The sequence below is a fragment of the Mytilus trossulus genome, chromosome 1, assembly GCF_036588685.1.
Source record: "Mytilus trossulus isolate FHL-02 chromosome 1, PNRI_Mtr1.1.1.hap1, whole genome shotgun sequence".
NCBI classification, from domain to species: domain Eukaryota; kingdom Metazoa; phylum Mollusca; class Bivalvia; order Mytilida; family Mytilidae; genus Mytilus; species Mytilus trossulus.
In genome coordinates, this window is record NC_086373.1 from 90943941 (window position 1) to 90962828 (window position 18888).

General features: G+C 31.3%; 1 protein-coding gene across 2 annotated transcripts in view; it reads right to left on the reverse strand.

Annotated features, from left to right (window-relative positions):
- Window positions 1-323: 323 nt before the first annotated feature.
- Window positions 324-18888, reverse strand: part of LOC134690359 (universal stress protein YxiE-like) — a 64049-nt gene continuing 45484 nt past the window's right edge. The window contains exons 1-4 of one of the 2 annotated variants that reach the window (XM_063550339.1): window positions 8016-8214; window positions 2322-2405; window positions 1629-1720; window positions 324-828 (exon numbers count right to left, since the gene is read on the reverse strand). In XM_063550339.1, the coding sequence (XP_063406409.1) occupies window positions 622-828; window positions 1629-1720; window positions 2322-2405; window positions 8016-8073 (441 nt within the window). In that variant the 5' untranslated portion in view covers window positions 8074-8214 and the 3' untranslated portion in view covers window positions 324-621. Of the gene's footprint in view, window positions 829-1628; window positions 1721-2321; window positions 2406-8015; window positions 8215-18888 lie in introns of those variants that run through there. The other variant, XM_063550331.1, reaches the window with a different exon arrangement.

Sequence of the window (18888 nt, forward strand, 5' to 3'; positions counted from 1 at the left end):
TCAATATTCGTAGTAGAGGAGCAAGCTACTTGCACAACTATGTGACAGGGTCGAGTAAAACATTTCCCATTGTAAACTTTCCATTTCTTTGTAGCAACAGTGTCACCCAGCTTTGGGTGGGGTTAGTGTTGCTTAGTCTTTAGTTTTATATGTTGAGTCGTCTGCACTTTTATATGTCTGCTTGTCTTTTTATTTTTTGAGCATGGCGTTGTCGGTTTGTTTTTTATCTGTGAGTTTGTTTGTCCCTCTGGTATCTTTCGCCACTCTTTTCTCTCTCTGTCACAAATAGCTACATCAGTAACTTCAAAAGATAACTATATAAATATTTGATATAGATATTTTATTATTATATACCCTGTTTTATACGTTTAATAGGCTTACATTGGTTACACAGTTGCTATATTAATACCTTGACTAACAAATTCCTTAGATATAAACTTTGTTTAAAGTATATTTTCAAAAGCATAAAATTAACCAAATACTAAAGCATTGGTACAATTTGTTTGTCAACATAATGTTAAACAGTCCAAATGGTATCCGCTATGCCATCTATAAATAGTGCATGTTGAAGTCCATCTGTTCCCGGTAACCATAGTGACGAGTAAGTATGTTTCCCGCTATTTACTTATCTTTGGTATGACGACATACTAAAACAGGTACATGGGAATGATGAACAACAAAGTCACTAACACTTCCGAGTAGTGTTCTTCGGAGTTTACCCATTCCACGAGTTCCAGTAACAATAAATGTTGCGTCATGCTTCTGGGCAAACTCGCAAATGGCATGACCGGGTTTTTCTGCCGATTCTACAACAAATTCAGCTTCAACCTAAAACAAAATTGATTATTATTCATAATTCATATGGTGTATATTGTCAATGTGCAACAAGTACTTGTTGGAATTATTTGTCAAACAGTAGTCCATGAACTCGCAATGTCTTCTTATAAACATCAGAGTGAAGTTAACATATTTTTGTTAAAAGTCGGCTACCTCTATTCAATACTGATATGTTTTCACCCTTACGGAGAAATCATAACGCAACAAATTGTGGTCACGCACCGAACTCGTGTGATACTTTGGTGAATTGAAAATGGAAATGGTAAGCATGGAATATGCTGATTGTTAAAATCGTTTATGCTGAGACCATTCTTGTCTGATGGGTTATTTCAATTATGTTCAACTGCATTTCCCTAGTCGGATAATGCTTTCACGTTTTGGATTTTTATGTTGATGTGACTAAAACGTTTGTAAAGGGTGTCGAATATCCAATATATTGGCCTGAAACATCACATAAAACGTAATTTTTGGAAATATGTTACTGAGTAAATGACATTGCTTTGAATTAACACAACTTCATAATTTAAGGCATACGTTAAGCATACGATGCTTGCAACTTATTAAATCTGTATTGATTGCTCCTTATTGATAAAAACTATTTTCGTTCGATAGTACTGTAATTAGTTTTTGAATAATTTAGTACCAAGACTTTTCTGGATTAAAGCAGATTTACTTTGTTTTGCATATTTTGCATCGTATATTATACATTTCAGTGACATGTTGATAATAGTAAACTACTTGTAATATGTAGGATCCTGTAAACGTTTACATAACATACTATGTGTACATACATTATCTGCATTGGCTTTGGATATAAATTTGGCCTTTAACTCAGAAGTTTTTGCATCAGCCTCTCTTTGACATTCTAGAACTCTTCCGGGACCTATTGAAGATAATTAAAGTGTAGGTAAAAATAAACATTCGATGAATCAATTTATACCAGTGTTACTTACAGCTATATATATTTTCGTCACTTTCAAATACATGTTTAAGAAGAACAAGACAATAATAGATAGTCAAGCATAAACCCGGTTCTTGACAAATGTAATTTATGAAGCTTATCTTTGTTTTCGGATGGGTATATTTTTAATTAAATTCTCTATATATTTATCACACTTTCATGCTATATATAAAGTTCCTCTGTTTGAATTACATATTTCTCTTGCTTATACATTTAACAGTTCATTGTACCTCTTCTTCTATATTTTGGAACTGTACAGTACTTAAATCTTTTTAGAGGAACCTGTATAAATTCAACAAACAATTATAACTGATCTCTGGAAATGTTTTATCATAACTACCCCTGCTAGTAAAATGTTTTATGATCTTTTATCATGTTTATTAAGATCCACATGACATTCAAATGCAGCCAACTCTTAAAACCCTTTATAATAACCCCAGATAGTCGTATTGTCGGTTATAAACGTCACTACCAATTAAAATGGATGTCTCATATGTTTTGTTTTGAATATGCCTTTACTTACTCATTGTAGTTGCGTTAATGTAACTTTCAGGGCTGTGCAGAAAAAGAACTTTGTTTCCGGCTTGGTGGAAGTTCTGGACATACCCTGAAAATGGTAGGAAAAAAATATATACAGATAACTATCCTCTAATATACAGTGAATTAATGAATTATTATAAATTTCCCTTCTTCCTCTCTCAACAAGAATCCCCCCGTTTGAAACAGTCCAAAACTAAAATAAACCGTTTCTTCTTATATTTTCAACGCGTTCAACTTCTTAACTTTATTTTTCATGGACTAAATTGTGTTTGGTAGACAAACATACAAGTAAAAAGTATAATTCGTGAAAAAAAAACCTAGCAGTAATATTAGATCTTTTTCTGCATGTTCAAACTGTGGTCAATGTTGCATCAGTGCACGTGATTTCATCTTCTCTACAGATCATCACGAGGAGATACAATCGTATAAGTATCCTCAATATCACTCTAGAGGTTACCTTATCCTCTTCATAAATAACACAATAAGAATATCATTCTTACAAAGTATTCAATTTATAAAAACCCAGGTAAGAGAATCATATATACTGCCCTGTTTTGTTATAATAATACAAAAGTGCGACCCTTGATAAACAGTACCATATCAAGGTAAGCATAATACAAGTACCACAATGACAATTAAAATTTAAGATCCTTCACCATGGTAAACGCAAATTGAAAGAGCGAAGACCGTCTTCTTTTCATTATCTCTGCTTTAATAAAGTTTACAAGGAAGGTTTACGAATGATTGTAAAGTAATTTTCCCCCACCCTGAACGAAATTAGACCGTCTCCTCCATTTCCTCGGTGGTACCTTTACCACATAGAAGTACTTAAGGTAGTTTCATAAAAAAAAAACATTACCACCACCACCATAAAAAGTAAACTATAAAATTTTCTTTTAAACAATATAAATCCTATACATATTCGCTCATTTTATTTATTTGTATTTTTGATTCCAAGTTTTGAGACCGCAATATTTCATGCGTGTGCGGCATTGAAAATATTTAAATCACAATCAACATATTATAGAGATACTATACATGTACCAATTACAATCCTACAGGCTCATACAGAATTCTGCGAAGACATTCTTATCGACCTGTCTTTATTTGACAAGCTAATAATTGAAATCATCTGGATTATTCTAAGTGGTCTATGTTTACAACGAACGACTAAACGACTGGGATTATATCTGACAATGAATACGAGAATGACATCAAGTGACAGCTTAATCACGTGTTCATCACGTTCTGAATACTGTCTGGAATGCCAGACTAGCTCCAGTTTGATGCGGGATAGACTGCTTCATAATCATTTTGTGGTAACGAGAAATTATGTACTCTTATGTATAAAAAAGTAAAAAAATATGAATAGCAAATTGCTAGTATTTAGTGCTTATTGTAACCTTTTTAAAAGCTAGAACCTAATCATTCGAAATCTAGATTTGTATAAGTACGCAGATACATTTAGGAATATATGATCCCTAAATAATTTCTCAAAATATAAACAATATACAACTAGTGCTAACTTAAACAACACCTCCAAGGGATCTAACAGTAAAGTGTAGCTTATAAAACGATTTTTATATTTTAATTCAAATCAATTAAATTGAAAAAGTAGGCGTATAATTTATAAGATTTGTAATGTGGCAATACTCAATCTCTGTCAAGTAGTACTATATATTTTAACTTTATACAATCGTATTTATTATGACAAGCTGGTATTCAATTTATTTAATGCTTGTGACAATATATCAACAACTCTCTTGGTTTTCTAGTTTGTAGCTTCTCTTGATCTGTTGAACAATACTATTATCGGACATTACGACGGTATTTTTAAATTTCTTTTCCCCATATTTAGTAGTCTCGTACATTTGTTGTATTCGATATATAAATAGTTTGCTGTATAAGAATCTAGATAGATCTCTAATGACATACAAGGTGGAAAGTTGGGGTGAGGTCTTGAACTTTTGTCGATTGCCGAATAATGAGTTATTGTACTGTGTTGGGATTGGATCTTTCGTTAAATAATAGCAATTAAAAAGCTGTTTCTTAGCTTATGTTTACCAATTTCATTTCAAGAATTTTGTGTCTTGAATAAATGTACTTTGTCATTCCTTCATAGGACAGGTTTGAAACGCAAACCCATTGTTAGAAAATTTTGAACCGGTCTTTGAAAAACACAACAAACTAGAGTTTAACTTTAATGTCGTGAACATAACATATTTGCCATTAGTCGGGTTAACGTGCTTGACTGCTCAAATATTTCAAGTTTTTAAGATATATACTAAGTATAAATAAAATGCACTGTTGATCTTCAATTCGTATGCACAACGATGTTTTTCAAAATCTAAAGACCGACCTAGGATATATTTTAAATACGCTTTTATATTGAAATTATTTTATGTAAGATTTCAGTTTGGGTTAAGGAACAATGCGCGTCTAATTCAACCAAGTGAAATAAATACCAGAATATTCTAAATGATTTCTGAACCACAAAACTTCAAAACGCATTTTATCCAGAAGTATATACCATTATGATTTTTTTTGCACGAACTATTTTAAAAGTAAACGTGCAGTTAATATGTTTCTAGAGGTATAGTTTAAGCAGCTTCAACTTCACATTTAAAATATAAAATCAGAACCATCTATATATATATATGTTCGATATAAACTACAGCCTGAGTGTATTTATCTTCTAACTAAGTGCTCAATATAGGCAATATGTTGATAAATCAAAACTTTCACTTTGAAACGATCCAATTTATATTTATAAATCTCAACAAAAGTTTGGTTATTTTTTTCAGAAAGTCTCATTCAACCTTACACAAGTTTTTTTTTACAGAATTAAGACCAACATACATGTCATGTAAAGATTGGACAGTGATAAGGAGACCTTGAAATAATGGGTAGAAAAGTGGGAATAAGTAATAAAAGACTGATGCCCCCTCCTCCCTCCCAATCAACACCACTACCCAGAGAGGGAAGTTTAACTTCTTGAACTGAGTAAGGAACGGAAGAATAAAACCAGATGCTCCGCAGGGCGTAGCTTTATACGACCGCAGAGGTTGAACCCTGAACGGTTGGGGCAAGTATGGACACAACATTCAAACTGGATTCAGCTCTAAATTTGGATTGTGATTAAATAGTTGACACAGCATAGGTTTCTGACACAGAATGAATGTGTTCAAATGAACTTAAAATTTTTGTTTTCTCTTAGAGCAATTCACTATGCTGTTGAATATTAATCCTCTCAAAAAAATGTTTGAAGAAATTTTCTTTTTATTTATGAAATTTCAAATGAGAAAAATTGAACCCAATTTTTTTAATCACATCCCCCTTTCCCTTATTCCAAAACTAATCTCAATTAAAATTTCTAATGGAGTTTGCAACAATAACTTCTCATTTAAATACATCATAAAATATTAAAATGTAAAACAACTGCTTGTTATCACTGAATGGTAAAGATTATTTTAATTTATCAGTTGGTAGTAAAAGTGAACATACATTGTATATTGTATATAACAAAGATTTAAGTTGATTCTGGACAAAGAAAGATAACTCCAATAAAAAAAATTCTTGCTATTGCACAATATTGTGCAATTAGATATTTCTTGCTTACTATTCTGGACAAAGAAAGATAACTCTAATTAAAAACAAAATTTACTATTTCACAATATTGTGCAATTAGATATATTTCTTGCCATTGTGCAATACTTTGCAATTGAAAAGACTTGCTATTGCACAATACTTAATATAATAATTTTAGATCCTGATTTGGACCAACTTGAAAACTGGGCCCATTATCAAAAATCTAAGTACATGTTTGGTTTCAGCATATCAAAGAACCCCAAGATTTCAATTTTTGTTTAAAATCAAACTAAGTTTAATTTTGGACCCTTTGGACTTTAATGTAGACCAATTTGAAAACAGGACCAAAAATGAAGAATCTACATACACGGTTAGATTTGGCATATCAAAGAACCCCATTTATTCAATTTTTGATGAAATCAAACAAAGTTTAATTTTGGACCCCGATTTGGACCAACTTGAAAACTGGGCCAATAATCAAGAATCTAAGTACATTTTTAGATTCAGAATATCAAAGAACCCAACCAATTCATTTTTTTGTCAAAATCAAACTAAGTTTAATTTTGGACCCTTTGGACCTTAATGTAGACCAATATGAAAACGAGACCAAAAATGAAGAATCTACATATACAGTTAGATTCGGCATATCAAAGAACCCAAATTATTCAATTTTGATGAAATCAAACAAAGTTTAATTTTGGACCCTTTGGGCCCCTTATTCCTAAACTGTTGGGACCAAAACTCCCAAAATCAATACCAACCTTCCTTTTGTGGTCATAAACATTGTGTTTAAATTTCATTGATTTCTATTTACTTAAACTAAAGTTATTGTGCGAAAACCAAGAATAATGCTTATTTGGGCCCTTTTTTGGCCCCTAATTCCTAAACTGTTGAAACCAAAACTCCCCAAAACAATCACAACCTTTCTTATGTGGTCATAAACCTTGTGTCAAAATTTCATAGATTTTTATTAACATTAACTATAGTTATAGTGCGAAAACCAAGAAAATGCTTATTTGGGCCCTTTTTGACCCCTTATTCCTAAAATGTTGGAACCAAAACTCCTAAAATCGATACCAACCTTCCTTTTGTGGACATGAACCTTGTGTTAAAATTTCATAGAATTCTATTCATTTTTACTAAAGTTAGAGTGCGAAAACTAAAAGTATTCGGACGACGACGACGACGACGACGACGACGCCAACGTGATAGCAATATATACGACGAAAATTTTTTCAAATTTTGCGGTCGTATAAAAAGAGATACCCACCACCTCTCGTACAAGAAAAAGTCCAATGTTATGGTAAAGCTTTAGAAATGATCCGACCATATTGGCAAGCAAACTTATTTTTTTTATATATTATTTCCTGTACGGTACTGGTAGAAAAATGATTTGACAATTATAATCATTACTCGATGACCGCTAAAATATTACATTAATTTTGATTCAAAACACGAAACGGGTCAGGATTATTTAAGACAAGAGGAATGAAGGTGAAACGTGATAATGCATGAAGGCTTCATACATGTGGTCATAATGATAGATATTTATATAAGCCTTGTGTACATGTGACGTGTAGAATTAATAATAAACAATGTACTACAAATATACACTTTGTACCGTCCACACATACAATTTACAAAACAAAAACGTGTATACAACACATAAACATACATATAGCATAGTTTGTTTTAAATAGAAATTCAAAATAAAGTCAATAATTCCAATAAAAAACCCAAATAATATGCTAAATTTAGTGCAGAAAAGAGGATGAGGGTCCATGATACGGAAACTGCGAGTTGATACCGGCATTGATTTTTATGTGTATCTAACCACAAATCAACATGTGTCGGGCAAAAAATGGGGGGAATCTTAGTGAAAAGTGAAGGAGAGCTCATCTCGTACCAGTATCCCTTGTCATTGTTCCTCAGAAAATAGCATAATTGTACAAATATGCGTATTAAGTATGTCAATGGCTACTCTATACCTGGTCGATATTAAACATTCCATAAATAATTCGCGTAACTTCACGATAAACGTGAACATGTTACATATGACTTTTAGCCAAACAATATTTGTCATACTCACAGTTATATGCATCCTCAGCATACTGACTTCCATCTAAACATATAACAACTTTCGCCATGTTAACTATAGTTGTTGACTGATAATATATTAATAACTGACCCAAATCTGTACTACGTTTTATTTCCACACTTCGACAATCACTAACAAAAATTTCCACTCGGTTATCGTCTTTCAAATAAGATTTAAAAATTTTGCGAAAAAAATACTAATTTTGGGTTAAAATGTTTGTATACACAAGTTTACTGTGGAGAAAAATCAATGCGTAAATTATTATCATATTATATATCGTAATCTGATATCGATCAGAAAATGTTAACCTCTAGAAAAAGCTGCATGATCTGTTGAAACATACTAAAATAATAAAAAATTCAATCAACATTAATTTAAAAAAAAAAGTCTTGTTTCCGTATGGTAGGCCAATGTTGTGTTACTTGTTTCGTTTTGCGTCCATTTACTAGCTGGGACAAAAAGTATTTTTTTACCTCGCATAATATACATGTAGTTATGCATTATTTTTTTATGTAACTTGCATAAACAGATTCAAACTGGATGTTTCACGATTTACATTTAACCATACAAATATGATATTCTTCCCCATTTAAGTATTGTAATATATACCTATTGTATACAATTGTGCTATGCAACTGCGTAGATATGTATTATATAACGAATAAAACAATAAAAAGGACATTGAAATATAGGTCACCATATGACCCTCAAACATATAAATGCCAACATCGTAAGGCAAGTTATAAAAGACAACAGTTAATGGTCAGTATATAAGACATTCAACTATAAATGATAAGTACTAGTACAAAAACTTCCATTAAGTTTGACATCCTATTTAAAATATCATTCATATTATGGATACAACGATATGTAGGAATTTACATAGATTATATAGTTACCTGACCCATGTAAGAATCTCTTTAGTTTTAATTGGCATTTCAGCTATCCAGAAAAAAGTGTCCTTTGAGCTGTCGAATTATGTGTTTTATAATTTTTCCACAGATACTTTGTTAAAATATTTCAGCATATTTAATTTAAAGAAAAAATGGATTTGGTCCATACTCTTATCTTTTGGAGAAGAAAACAGAAACTCTAGTTCCAAAAGAACCGGTTACATTAAATAATGCATGCTATTACTTAGACTTGACGCAAGTGTGTACTGAAATAACACTTCTGTAATATGTGGGTTAATGAACACAAAGCTTTCTTTTGTGCAGTTAATACGTGAATACATACAAGTTGCATAATCGATGAAGGAATCGAATGATGTATGTTTTCTTTAATTGAAAATGGATTTTTTACGATTTCGAGAGAGAATCTTGCCGCTTCAGGTCTGGAGGCGATTTACATGTTTTCCAAATGAATTCCGCTCTGTTGACGTTACATGGCCTCAACAAGTCCAAAGTAAATTGTTCGGAGACGTAATAAAATGCACCAGTCAGCAATGATAAATTATGGATAGCCTTAACTTTTTTTTTATTTGGAACGATTTGAAATTTAAACTGTTGACATGGCGCCAGTCCTTGTCAAGGCGAGAAAGCTTAATATTGTACAACATATTGTTCGAACATTAAATGTTTTAAATTTATACCTAATAGTACAGTATTAAAGCTTATACTTGAATTATTTGTATCTAAAACATGTAGAAATGGAATATCTTAAAAATGTGTAAGGTATGAATAAAGGGAAATACGAGATAAACTGAGTCTAGCAACACAACAAAGCAATGTCACCAAAGTAGATCTACGATATCAGGCCCGTAGCCAGGAATTTCCAAAAGAGGGCGGGGGAGGTATTTGGTTTCAGGAACTTGACTTAAACAGTCCTTATTTGAAAAGAACGTTGCTTATTTGGTTTCAACGGAGGGTTCGTCCGACCCTACCCCCCCCCCCCCCCCTTGGCTACGGGTATATATATATATACAATGTTGTTCATGCGTTAACATGGGACCATTCTAAACAAATTGTATCGGTTTACCAAATGCTGACATCAACTCGAAACTATAAACAATAGTGATATTCGATTAAGGGTGTCCTTAACCAATCACTTGTAAAAACATTGAGAAGGCAAAACAATAGTTAATAAGTAAATGTCAGGGGTGTTGTTAATATTCATGAAACATTTTTTTATAGACATATACCTCATTCTATTGCAAATCCATTGAGCTTTTCTAAAGAGAAAAATAATAGAGCACTTAGCTACATTTTGATTATTGGCTATCACATTCCCAAATTGGTTGTTTATTTTGATATACTATAGGCGATGTTATTCTTAGGCTGGGTTAATCAATTGTTCGAACGTTTAAACTAATTATTTGTAACGCCCTTTGTATTGAACAGTATTGCTCATTTTTTTACCTTTTTAATTATGCATAGTGTTACAGATAAGGGTGAAGGTTGGTACCTATTATAACGTTTAAACCCACTGCAATTGTGTGCAGCTATTCTAAGTCAGGAATCTGATCTTAAGCAGTTTTCGTTTGTTGATGTGGTTCATTAGTGTTTCTCGTTCCTCGTTTTTTATATAGATTAGATCGTTGGTTTTCCCCGTTTGAATGGTTTTACATTAGCTATTTTGGGGGCCCTGTATAGATTGCTGTTCGATGTGATCCACGGTTCCGTGTTGAAGACCGTACTTTTACCTTCAATGGATATAGGAAGTTGTGGTGTGAGTGACAATGAGACTACTCTCCATTCAAATAACAATTTAAAAAGTAAACCATTATAGGTTAAAGTACGGCCTTCAACACGGAACCTTGGCTCACACCGAACAACAAGCTATAAAGGGCCCCAAAATTACTAGTGTAAAACCATTCAAACGGGAAAACCAACGGTCTAATCTATTATTTTACCTTCAATGGTTTACTTTTATAAATTGTGACTTGGATGGAGAGTTGTCTCATTGGCACTCTTACCACATCTTCTTTTATCTATATATACAAAAATGAAGTAAATGTTTAAATGAGCTGATACTTGAATTACAAAAGCATTGTCTTATCATACGTCTTGTCTTTTCTTGTTAAACAATAATGACAAGGCTAAATGTATATCTTCTCGTTTACAAGTGTTTATAATCCCTTTATAATAAATGAGTATTACGACTCAACATAAAACTTTGAATTTGAACTTGCAATTGTATAAGTATGACAATGCCTAGGATGTCTTAAAGATGACTATCTCAGAATCATGAAACTGGTAAAATTTAAAATAAAAAAAAAATAAAAAAAATTGTAATTAAATGTTATATAAAAAAGAAGATGTGGTATGATTGCGAATTTGAACTTGCAATTGTATAAGTATGACAATGCCTAGGATGTCTTAAAGATGACTATCTCAGAATCATGAAACTGGTAAAATTTAAAATAAAAAAAAAATAAAAAAATTGTAATTAAATGTTATATAAAAAAGAAGATGTGGTATGATTGCCAAAGAGACAACTATCCACAAAAGACCAAAATGACACAAACATTAACAAATATAGGTTACCGTATTTTTGCATTTATACATGCTGATCATTATGAAATGCAACCAAGCTCACGACATGTGTATTTTTTACGACTTGTGCCAAGGACAGAGCATAATGTTACAAAAGTATAATCTGCTCTTGTCCTATATGTAATATTTAGGATAGTGAATATTAATGGAAAGTTCGCATGATACAGTCATTTTGACATCCGACATTAATTCAGTATATCCTATAGGAAATGAGCATATCAATCAATTTTAAGACTATTTATGATTCAGGAAAGTGAACTGTTATCATTTGATTTATAAGCAATAAGCCAATAACTGGTATGATCTTTATTTCGTTTGTGTGTGAACGCCATCAATTACTTTTCTTTCTCTTTTTAATTATAAAGCAATAATAATTGTAGATGTCACAAAAATAAGGAGTCAAATGATTAAATTTGAATTTGCATTTGTAATTTTGTTTGAAAGAGTAACTGATCTGTTTTAATGCCTTATATTTGTAAACAGTGAAACAAATACCATATTTCAAATCCATTGGTTTACCGCCGAATGTAATAAATATGATAAAAGCCATATCAATTTTCCAAGACATTCCGACAAAGTTATCGTCAAGAGATTTATCATGCTTTATTTTCATGTATTCAATGAAATCGTTGACTCATATACACTCAACCATTATTTATTTCCTAGATTACCAAACGAAGAGCACATGTCATCAGCAAAAAAATGTAAATGTTATAAAGTTTATTACATCATTGAAGAGTAAATTTGTAGTAGGCGACCCAAGACAATTAGCTTTTGCTCGGCGTAATGTAAAGATTACATCATGTAGTGATAAAATAACGTAAAAAAATAGACCTTGAATAATACTTCGTTTTGGTATCTATATGTCCCATCTCCGTCGCTATTCCCGTGTCTGTAGTGACGTTTTTAGATTTCAATGAACGCAATCATATACTACTGCATGGTGTATTATCTACATAACCACAAATTACGTAAATCTTAAATAAGTTCTTATATAGATCAAAGGTTTGGCTGTACCTGTAGAAAACGTATTATGTTTTTTTTGGTGTCCTTTGTAACTGGTAGTTCGTTATGTTACACTACTATTACCGGCTCGGATGGTATACCAGCAAATGTGTTTAACTCCACCACATACTGTTTGTGCCTGTCCCTAATAAATTCCTGTAATTCAGCTCTTGTCTTAAGTCAGGACGTTATAACTGTTTTACATTTGTCCTTTTGGGGCCTTTACAGCTGATTATGCGATATGGATTTTGTTCATTGTTGTAGGGCATACGATGACCTAAATTTTGAACGTCTACATCATTTTATCTCTGTTGGAGAGTTGCTTCATTGTCGATCACAATTATTCTTACAGCGGATGACCATGAGGGCATTCTGGTGTTTTGCTATCATCTAGAGTTCTATTACGTTATATTTTTTTGGCGGGTTTTTAACCGATCTATAAACATGGTGAATACGTAGACATCATCAAGTGCAAATTAAAATTCCTTATCTCTTGTTATAAATTCATTTCTTCAATGAATACTTATCAAATACTTTAAAAAAAAAAAAGATGAATTAACAATAATAAAAAGTGTTGTTATATGTATATTTAATAAGTAAAAATCATTAACATCTATGCACATGCATGCGGAAGAATACCTCAAGAACGTTTGCAATCGCAAGGAACGATAGCTCTGCATGGATGATTAACTTTTTTTTGCGGGAAATGCGAATGCCTACTCAAATCTATTCTATTAGAAAAATCCCATAATTACAGAAGAGTGACGTATCCACCATGCACTTGCACTGCACTTTTATTAATTTAGTAATAGAATTCAAATGATATACAAATACATGAAAATTATATATACTATATACATGTAAATGTTACAAATAGATATTTTAAAATATAATGTTTAACAATAAACCAGAGTATACTGATTTGTATCACTACAATATAATATTCATTACGGTGAGAATGAATTCCCTGTCATGTTAATTTATCATCCACGCACGAATTAGTCACAGAAAAAAATATATCTGTTCATTAATCTCACTTTCAGGTATAGAGATGTCATTTTTTTTTCTCTGAGACAAGGTGCTTGTCGGACCATCCACAAAAACTTGCGGTCATCAGATGTTCAGTACTTCAGCATTTTAATTATATTTTATATGGATATAGTGTTCAACGATTGTTACAAAATTATAAAAGGGATCTCTAGTATGGTGACCATGATGTTAAAATTATAAACTTTTCTTTATCTGACTCTGATAGCTTAATATTTTAAATTAAAGAATTGATAGGTCAACGTCAACGAGACAACAACCCTACATCACAAGTTCACAACAACAGAAACAATTATAAAGTATGGAAATGAATAGACAGCTAATAAAATAGAGTCAATGTCATATAGATGAAATTGTCTGAATTTTAGTAATTTGTCTAGAATAGAAAAGCAAGAAGATATTAGATCTAACTATATAAATCCTTGGAATAATGTTTACATCACGAAATTAATTTCCAAATACTTATTTTGTCGATTTCGAGCTCACCCAAAGTTCACTTAAATTATTGACAAACTAATTTATATGGAACCCAGACAAAGTTTAGTCGTCAAATATACCGAGGATTTATTCAATATTGAGTTGCATTGATTTGTTTAACGTTGTTTATTTTATCAAATATTCATAATTAAGATGTGGCAGACAGTTTTAAGTAATACAAAGTCTATTTTTTTCACTACACTTTCAAAATGATTTCCAGGTGAAATCTTTAAATTGCGTTTTAAGGTTCCACTAAAGTCAAAATATAGGACACTTCATAAACATCTAAACTTTGCCTGTATTTTTCAACCTATAATGAATAAAGTCATAAACTTTGAGAACATATGTTCATTTAAACATACTTTACATATACACACTGTGTAAATTGTAAATAAACTTGAAATTGTTATGTTGTGGCCAAACCGGTTCTTGGTGTCAACACTAAATTTTCAAAAAAATCTGCAGGCCTGCAAGACGACTAAATTTGCTTAAAATTGGTATGGAGGAATACTGTTACATGTAATGCAGGGCAACCTCATGCTGATTTGTCACATACATATGTTTTAATGGCATATTTTTCCAATTTCTGTATTGTACCTTCGATATTCGTTCACTTAGATACATGAAATTAACTGAAACTCGAAAATCAATACATTTTATGACTTTAGTGGAACCTTAAGCCCGTTAGTTAACTCCTTAGCCACTTTATACCATATGAAATAGTAATATCGTTGTTCATTAATATCTATAGTTTAATTCAATACCAGCTATTAGATAACATATTTTTTTCTATTTTTCTAACAGTACATACTGTTCGAGGAGTATCTGTGCCCGCTGTTCACACCATGTTGGTAAAAAGAAAACCAACTAGTTATTTCTAAAATCGTACTTATATATTGAACATCCATTATTAAAAAATTATTCTATGATGAAATAAATGATAACCATCATAGAATCAAATAAATACTGAGGATTCAGATTTTCTGTTGATCCAAACATGAAAAAAATAACAGCAACGGAAAAAAAAGCTGGTCCTTTATGATTGATAATAATGGATTTCATGTTTGTTGTCTATCAATTCCAGATAAACTAACCCCATCAGACATTATTCGTGATGATATATAATATAGGTCTTGATTGAATCTTTGAATTTTGACAAAATTGTCTCTGAGGACAAAATGTTACAATGACAAAAACACGTGTTAAGTCGTACGTGTTATTAAAACTGTTTATAGAAACAATTGTATCAAAATATTATGAAATTGTGCTAGACTTGTTGATATTTGTCTACTAGATAAGATATAATACGAAAATAAATAACGGAAGGAGTAAAAGCACACGTTTTCCTTCCCTCCTTAAATTCCTATAAATATAGATTGAAAAATCCTATCTTAATTAAGCAACAAGTTCTCAGTTTAGCCCTCACCAAATAACCTATCACACTTCAGAGTACGACAGATGAGGAAAGCTTATATCAGCTATTGCTTTAATAATAATTGCGACGGTGGCTTAGTGTATTTGTTTAACATTGATTTAAAAAGATGTGGTACGAGTGCCAATGAGACAACTCTCCAACCAAGTAACAATTTGTAAAAGTGGTTCATTATAGGTTAAAGTACGGTTCTCTGTTCAACACGGAGCATTGGCTTACACAGAAACAGCAAACTTAAAAAGGCTAAACAAATTACAAGTTTAAAACTTGTCAAACAGGAAAACCAGAGGTCTAATCCATATATAAAAACGAGAAAGAGAAATACGTATGGACCAAATCAACAAACGACAATCAATGAACATCAGGTTATTGACTTGGGAAAGGTACAAACAAATGCAGCAGGTTTGAACGTTTTTTACAGGTGTCAACCTTCACCCTAACCTGATATAGTGATGCAATGTAACACTACAACATAGAAAGACACATTATTTAATATAAATTGAAATGGCTTAACTCAATACTAATTGATAAAATATTGAATCTGAATCTGTAATGTGATACTACAACACAGAAAGACACGTTATAAATATCAATTAAAATGGCTTAACTCAATTCTCAATTTGAGTTAATTTTATTTACCATTCAGTGTCACAAACAGGGCCAAAGAAATCGAATTAGTAAACCTCTCCACCGAATTCTTCGTTTTATCAATGATTTTACTTGTTTTAAGTTGAACGTAGAAGATATATGCATTGTATATTGTTGTACTCGAACATGATGATAGATGAGAAGCTTTGTATAAGTAAACACAACTTAACACAAGTTTAATGGCTTATTTTTATTTCAAAGGTTCCATAATTCTATTATTTTGTTTCAATGTGTATATGTACTACATTATAAACATGCTGTAACAATTAGTGAAAATGGTTTCTGGTTCTTTTGAAAGTTTCTAATCTGTAAACTTCAAAAATAGTATGTATAATTCAACAACTTGTAGTAAGTCAAACACTTAAAAATATCTTCTTCATATAAGTTTGCAAATCAGTTTGCTTTTTACTCTATATTGTTTCGTTTATCGGATTCTTATCTTTGTAATTCTTGAAATGAAAATTTCTCCTGTAATTGCGGCGAAAGATATGTCCATCAAATTGTTTGAAAAAGGTTTGATTACTTTCTTTTATATTATTTTTTTCCATCTTTTATTAACAGGGCTACACAAACGCCGTTTCGATACTAAAAAGTAAAATAACAAACACAAATCAATCAATTAATCAAGTTCTGTAAATTATTGGTTGAAATAAGTTTTTGGTAAATAAGAAACATGAAAATTTGCATAATAATCCATCTTGCATGTCCAAAGCCTTTATATACTGAAATATGGAAATGACAAAGGTAAACTGGTTATTAAAACCCATAACCTAAATGTTATACTGTTCAACATTGATTGATTTATTGCATTGCTGGGACTGTTAAAGCATAAAACATTTTACATGCATGTTTATAACCAACAACCAAATAAATACTACCTTGGTGTGCACGACATATCTTAATGGTAAATTAAGCTCGAAGTTTGAGAAGCAAAACCTTCAAAGATATAAAACAACAAAGGCATGAAAGTAAGAAGTTTCTAGCCAGAACAATCAACGGCCGTTAAATTAACCTGTTAAAACTGAACAAAAATTAGATGAAAGATATTGAGCCGAATTGTATAAATTTAAACATGAAATGACATTATTAGGTTTTTTGTCAATTTCCTTATAACTACTGGAATGTATTTGTAGTGGTATAAATTGTACGGTATCTGATCAGTATTTTCCAGAAAATTACATAACATTGGGACACATCAGTGGTTAAAGCAGTTGTAACAATCAGATTTATAACAGACTTCATCGCAGGAAATCCATTTTATTTGATTAACTTCACGTAACATAGACATATCAATACATAATCTGTCATGAATTCATAATGCGATAGATGACTTATTTCCTAAAATAGCATGGAAATATAAGGAAGTAAGAATCTGAAATATCTATGTAAAACGTGGCACTGGATAGTCTAACTGTGGACTGTATTATGTGCCTGTAATTTCCATGGCATTTGTCATTTGCTTTTTAGAATTTACATTGTTTTCTTCCATAAGTAGTTATACGAGAATAAAAATAATACTACTTAGCCGTCCTAAAACGAACTGTTAATCTACAAACTACAATAATGTTAATTTCAATATTGACTGTCTCTCCGACTTTTTTTTCAAAACCGTGAACAAAGAACGAAAAACATATGACCTACTGTTAAATTGGTTTACCCAAATGAAAAAATTGTACCTATGATTACGAAACATCTATTATAGCTTATTGGGATCCTTAGTATACTACGAAGATAGCTTTTTATATTCATATGTTCACACTGCTGCCTAGATAAAACATGTATATGAAGTGACTGTAATGTCAAAGATACACTTTTAAAATAACATAAAAGTACATTATAGCAAGTAATCAATATTTGATTATACAAAATAATTTGTAATTGACTTTCATTATGATTGAATTGTTGTTTGTTTTATTTGATTGTGACCATCAAAATTATGTAATGTTGTCATTTCTATTCCTTCGAGACTATTTGTAATCATATAATCGTGCAAATAAGAAAAGGGTATGCGATATGGAAATATTTTTGCTGAATAATTACATGGAGTAACCATTAATTAGATTAATAGCAGATGATGTAAAGTAAATGAATAATCCCATGAAAATTATCATCTAGCTGTATGTGACGTTTGTCTCTAAACGATGCCATGTGATTGTATGGAGGACATGTACATCGTTTGAACCTGTCAAGTCGTACGTAAATTTACGAATAGCGAATGGAAGTTTCGAAAAAAACACATGAGACTGACTAGCCAATCAAATTGACGATTTTTGCATCATACTCCGCAGTGTGCACGTGGTAAATGTACGAGGAATATATCTTTTTTTCTCTATGTATATACTAGTAGCCATATTTCCTAGCCAAGGGTTCCGATCCAATCCCCTCTCTTTATACAAAAAACATAATCTAAAATGTCACTTTTACTCTCATCTGAAAATGCAATTTTCATATTTTCAAAATACACAAGGTTTATATAATGGAGCTTTATTTGTTTTTAAGTATCCATATGATTTATGGTTTTGACGCCATTATTTTGAGTAAGACAATTATTGTTAACGCTTTCCTGTTAGTGATAATTGGTCTTTAAACGTTTCCACAATGTTATAATACAACAATTCAGATCGTTATTTTTTTTAAAAGTTCGATGTAAATCAGTAAATATGTAGTGTAACAACTGTTTATTACTTTATATAATATTATTATCTCATTTCGGTGTTGCGTTTTGTTATTCATCCTTGTTCTGAACAAAAACCATTCTTTC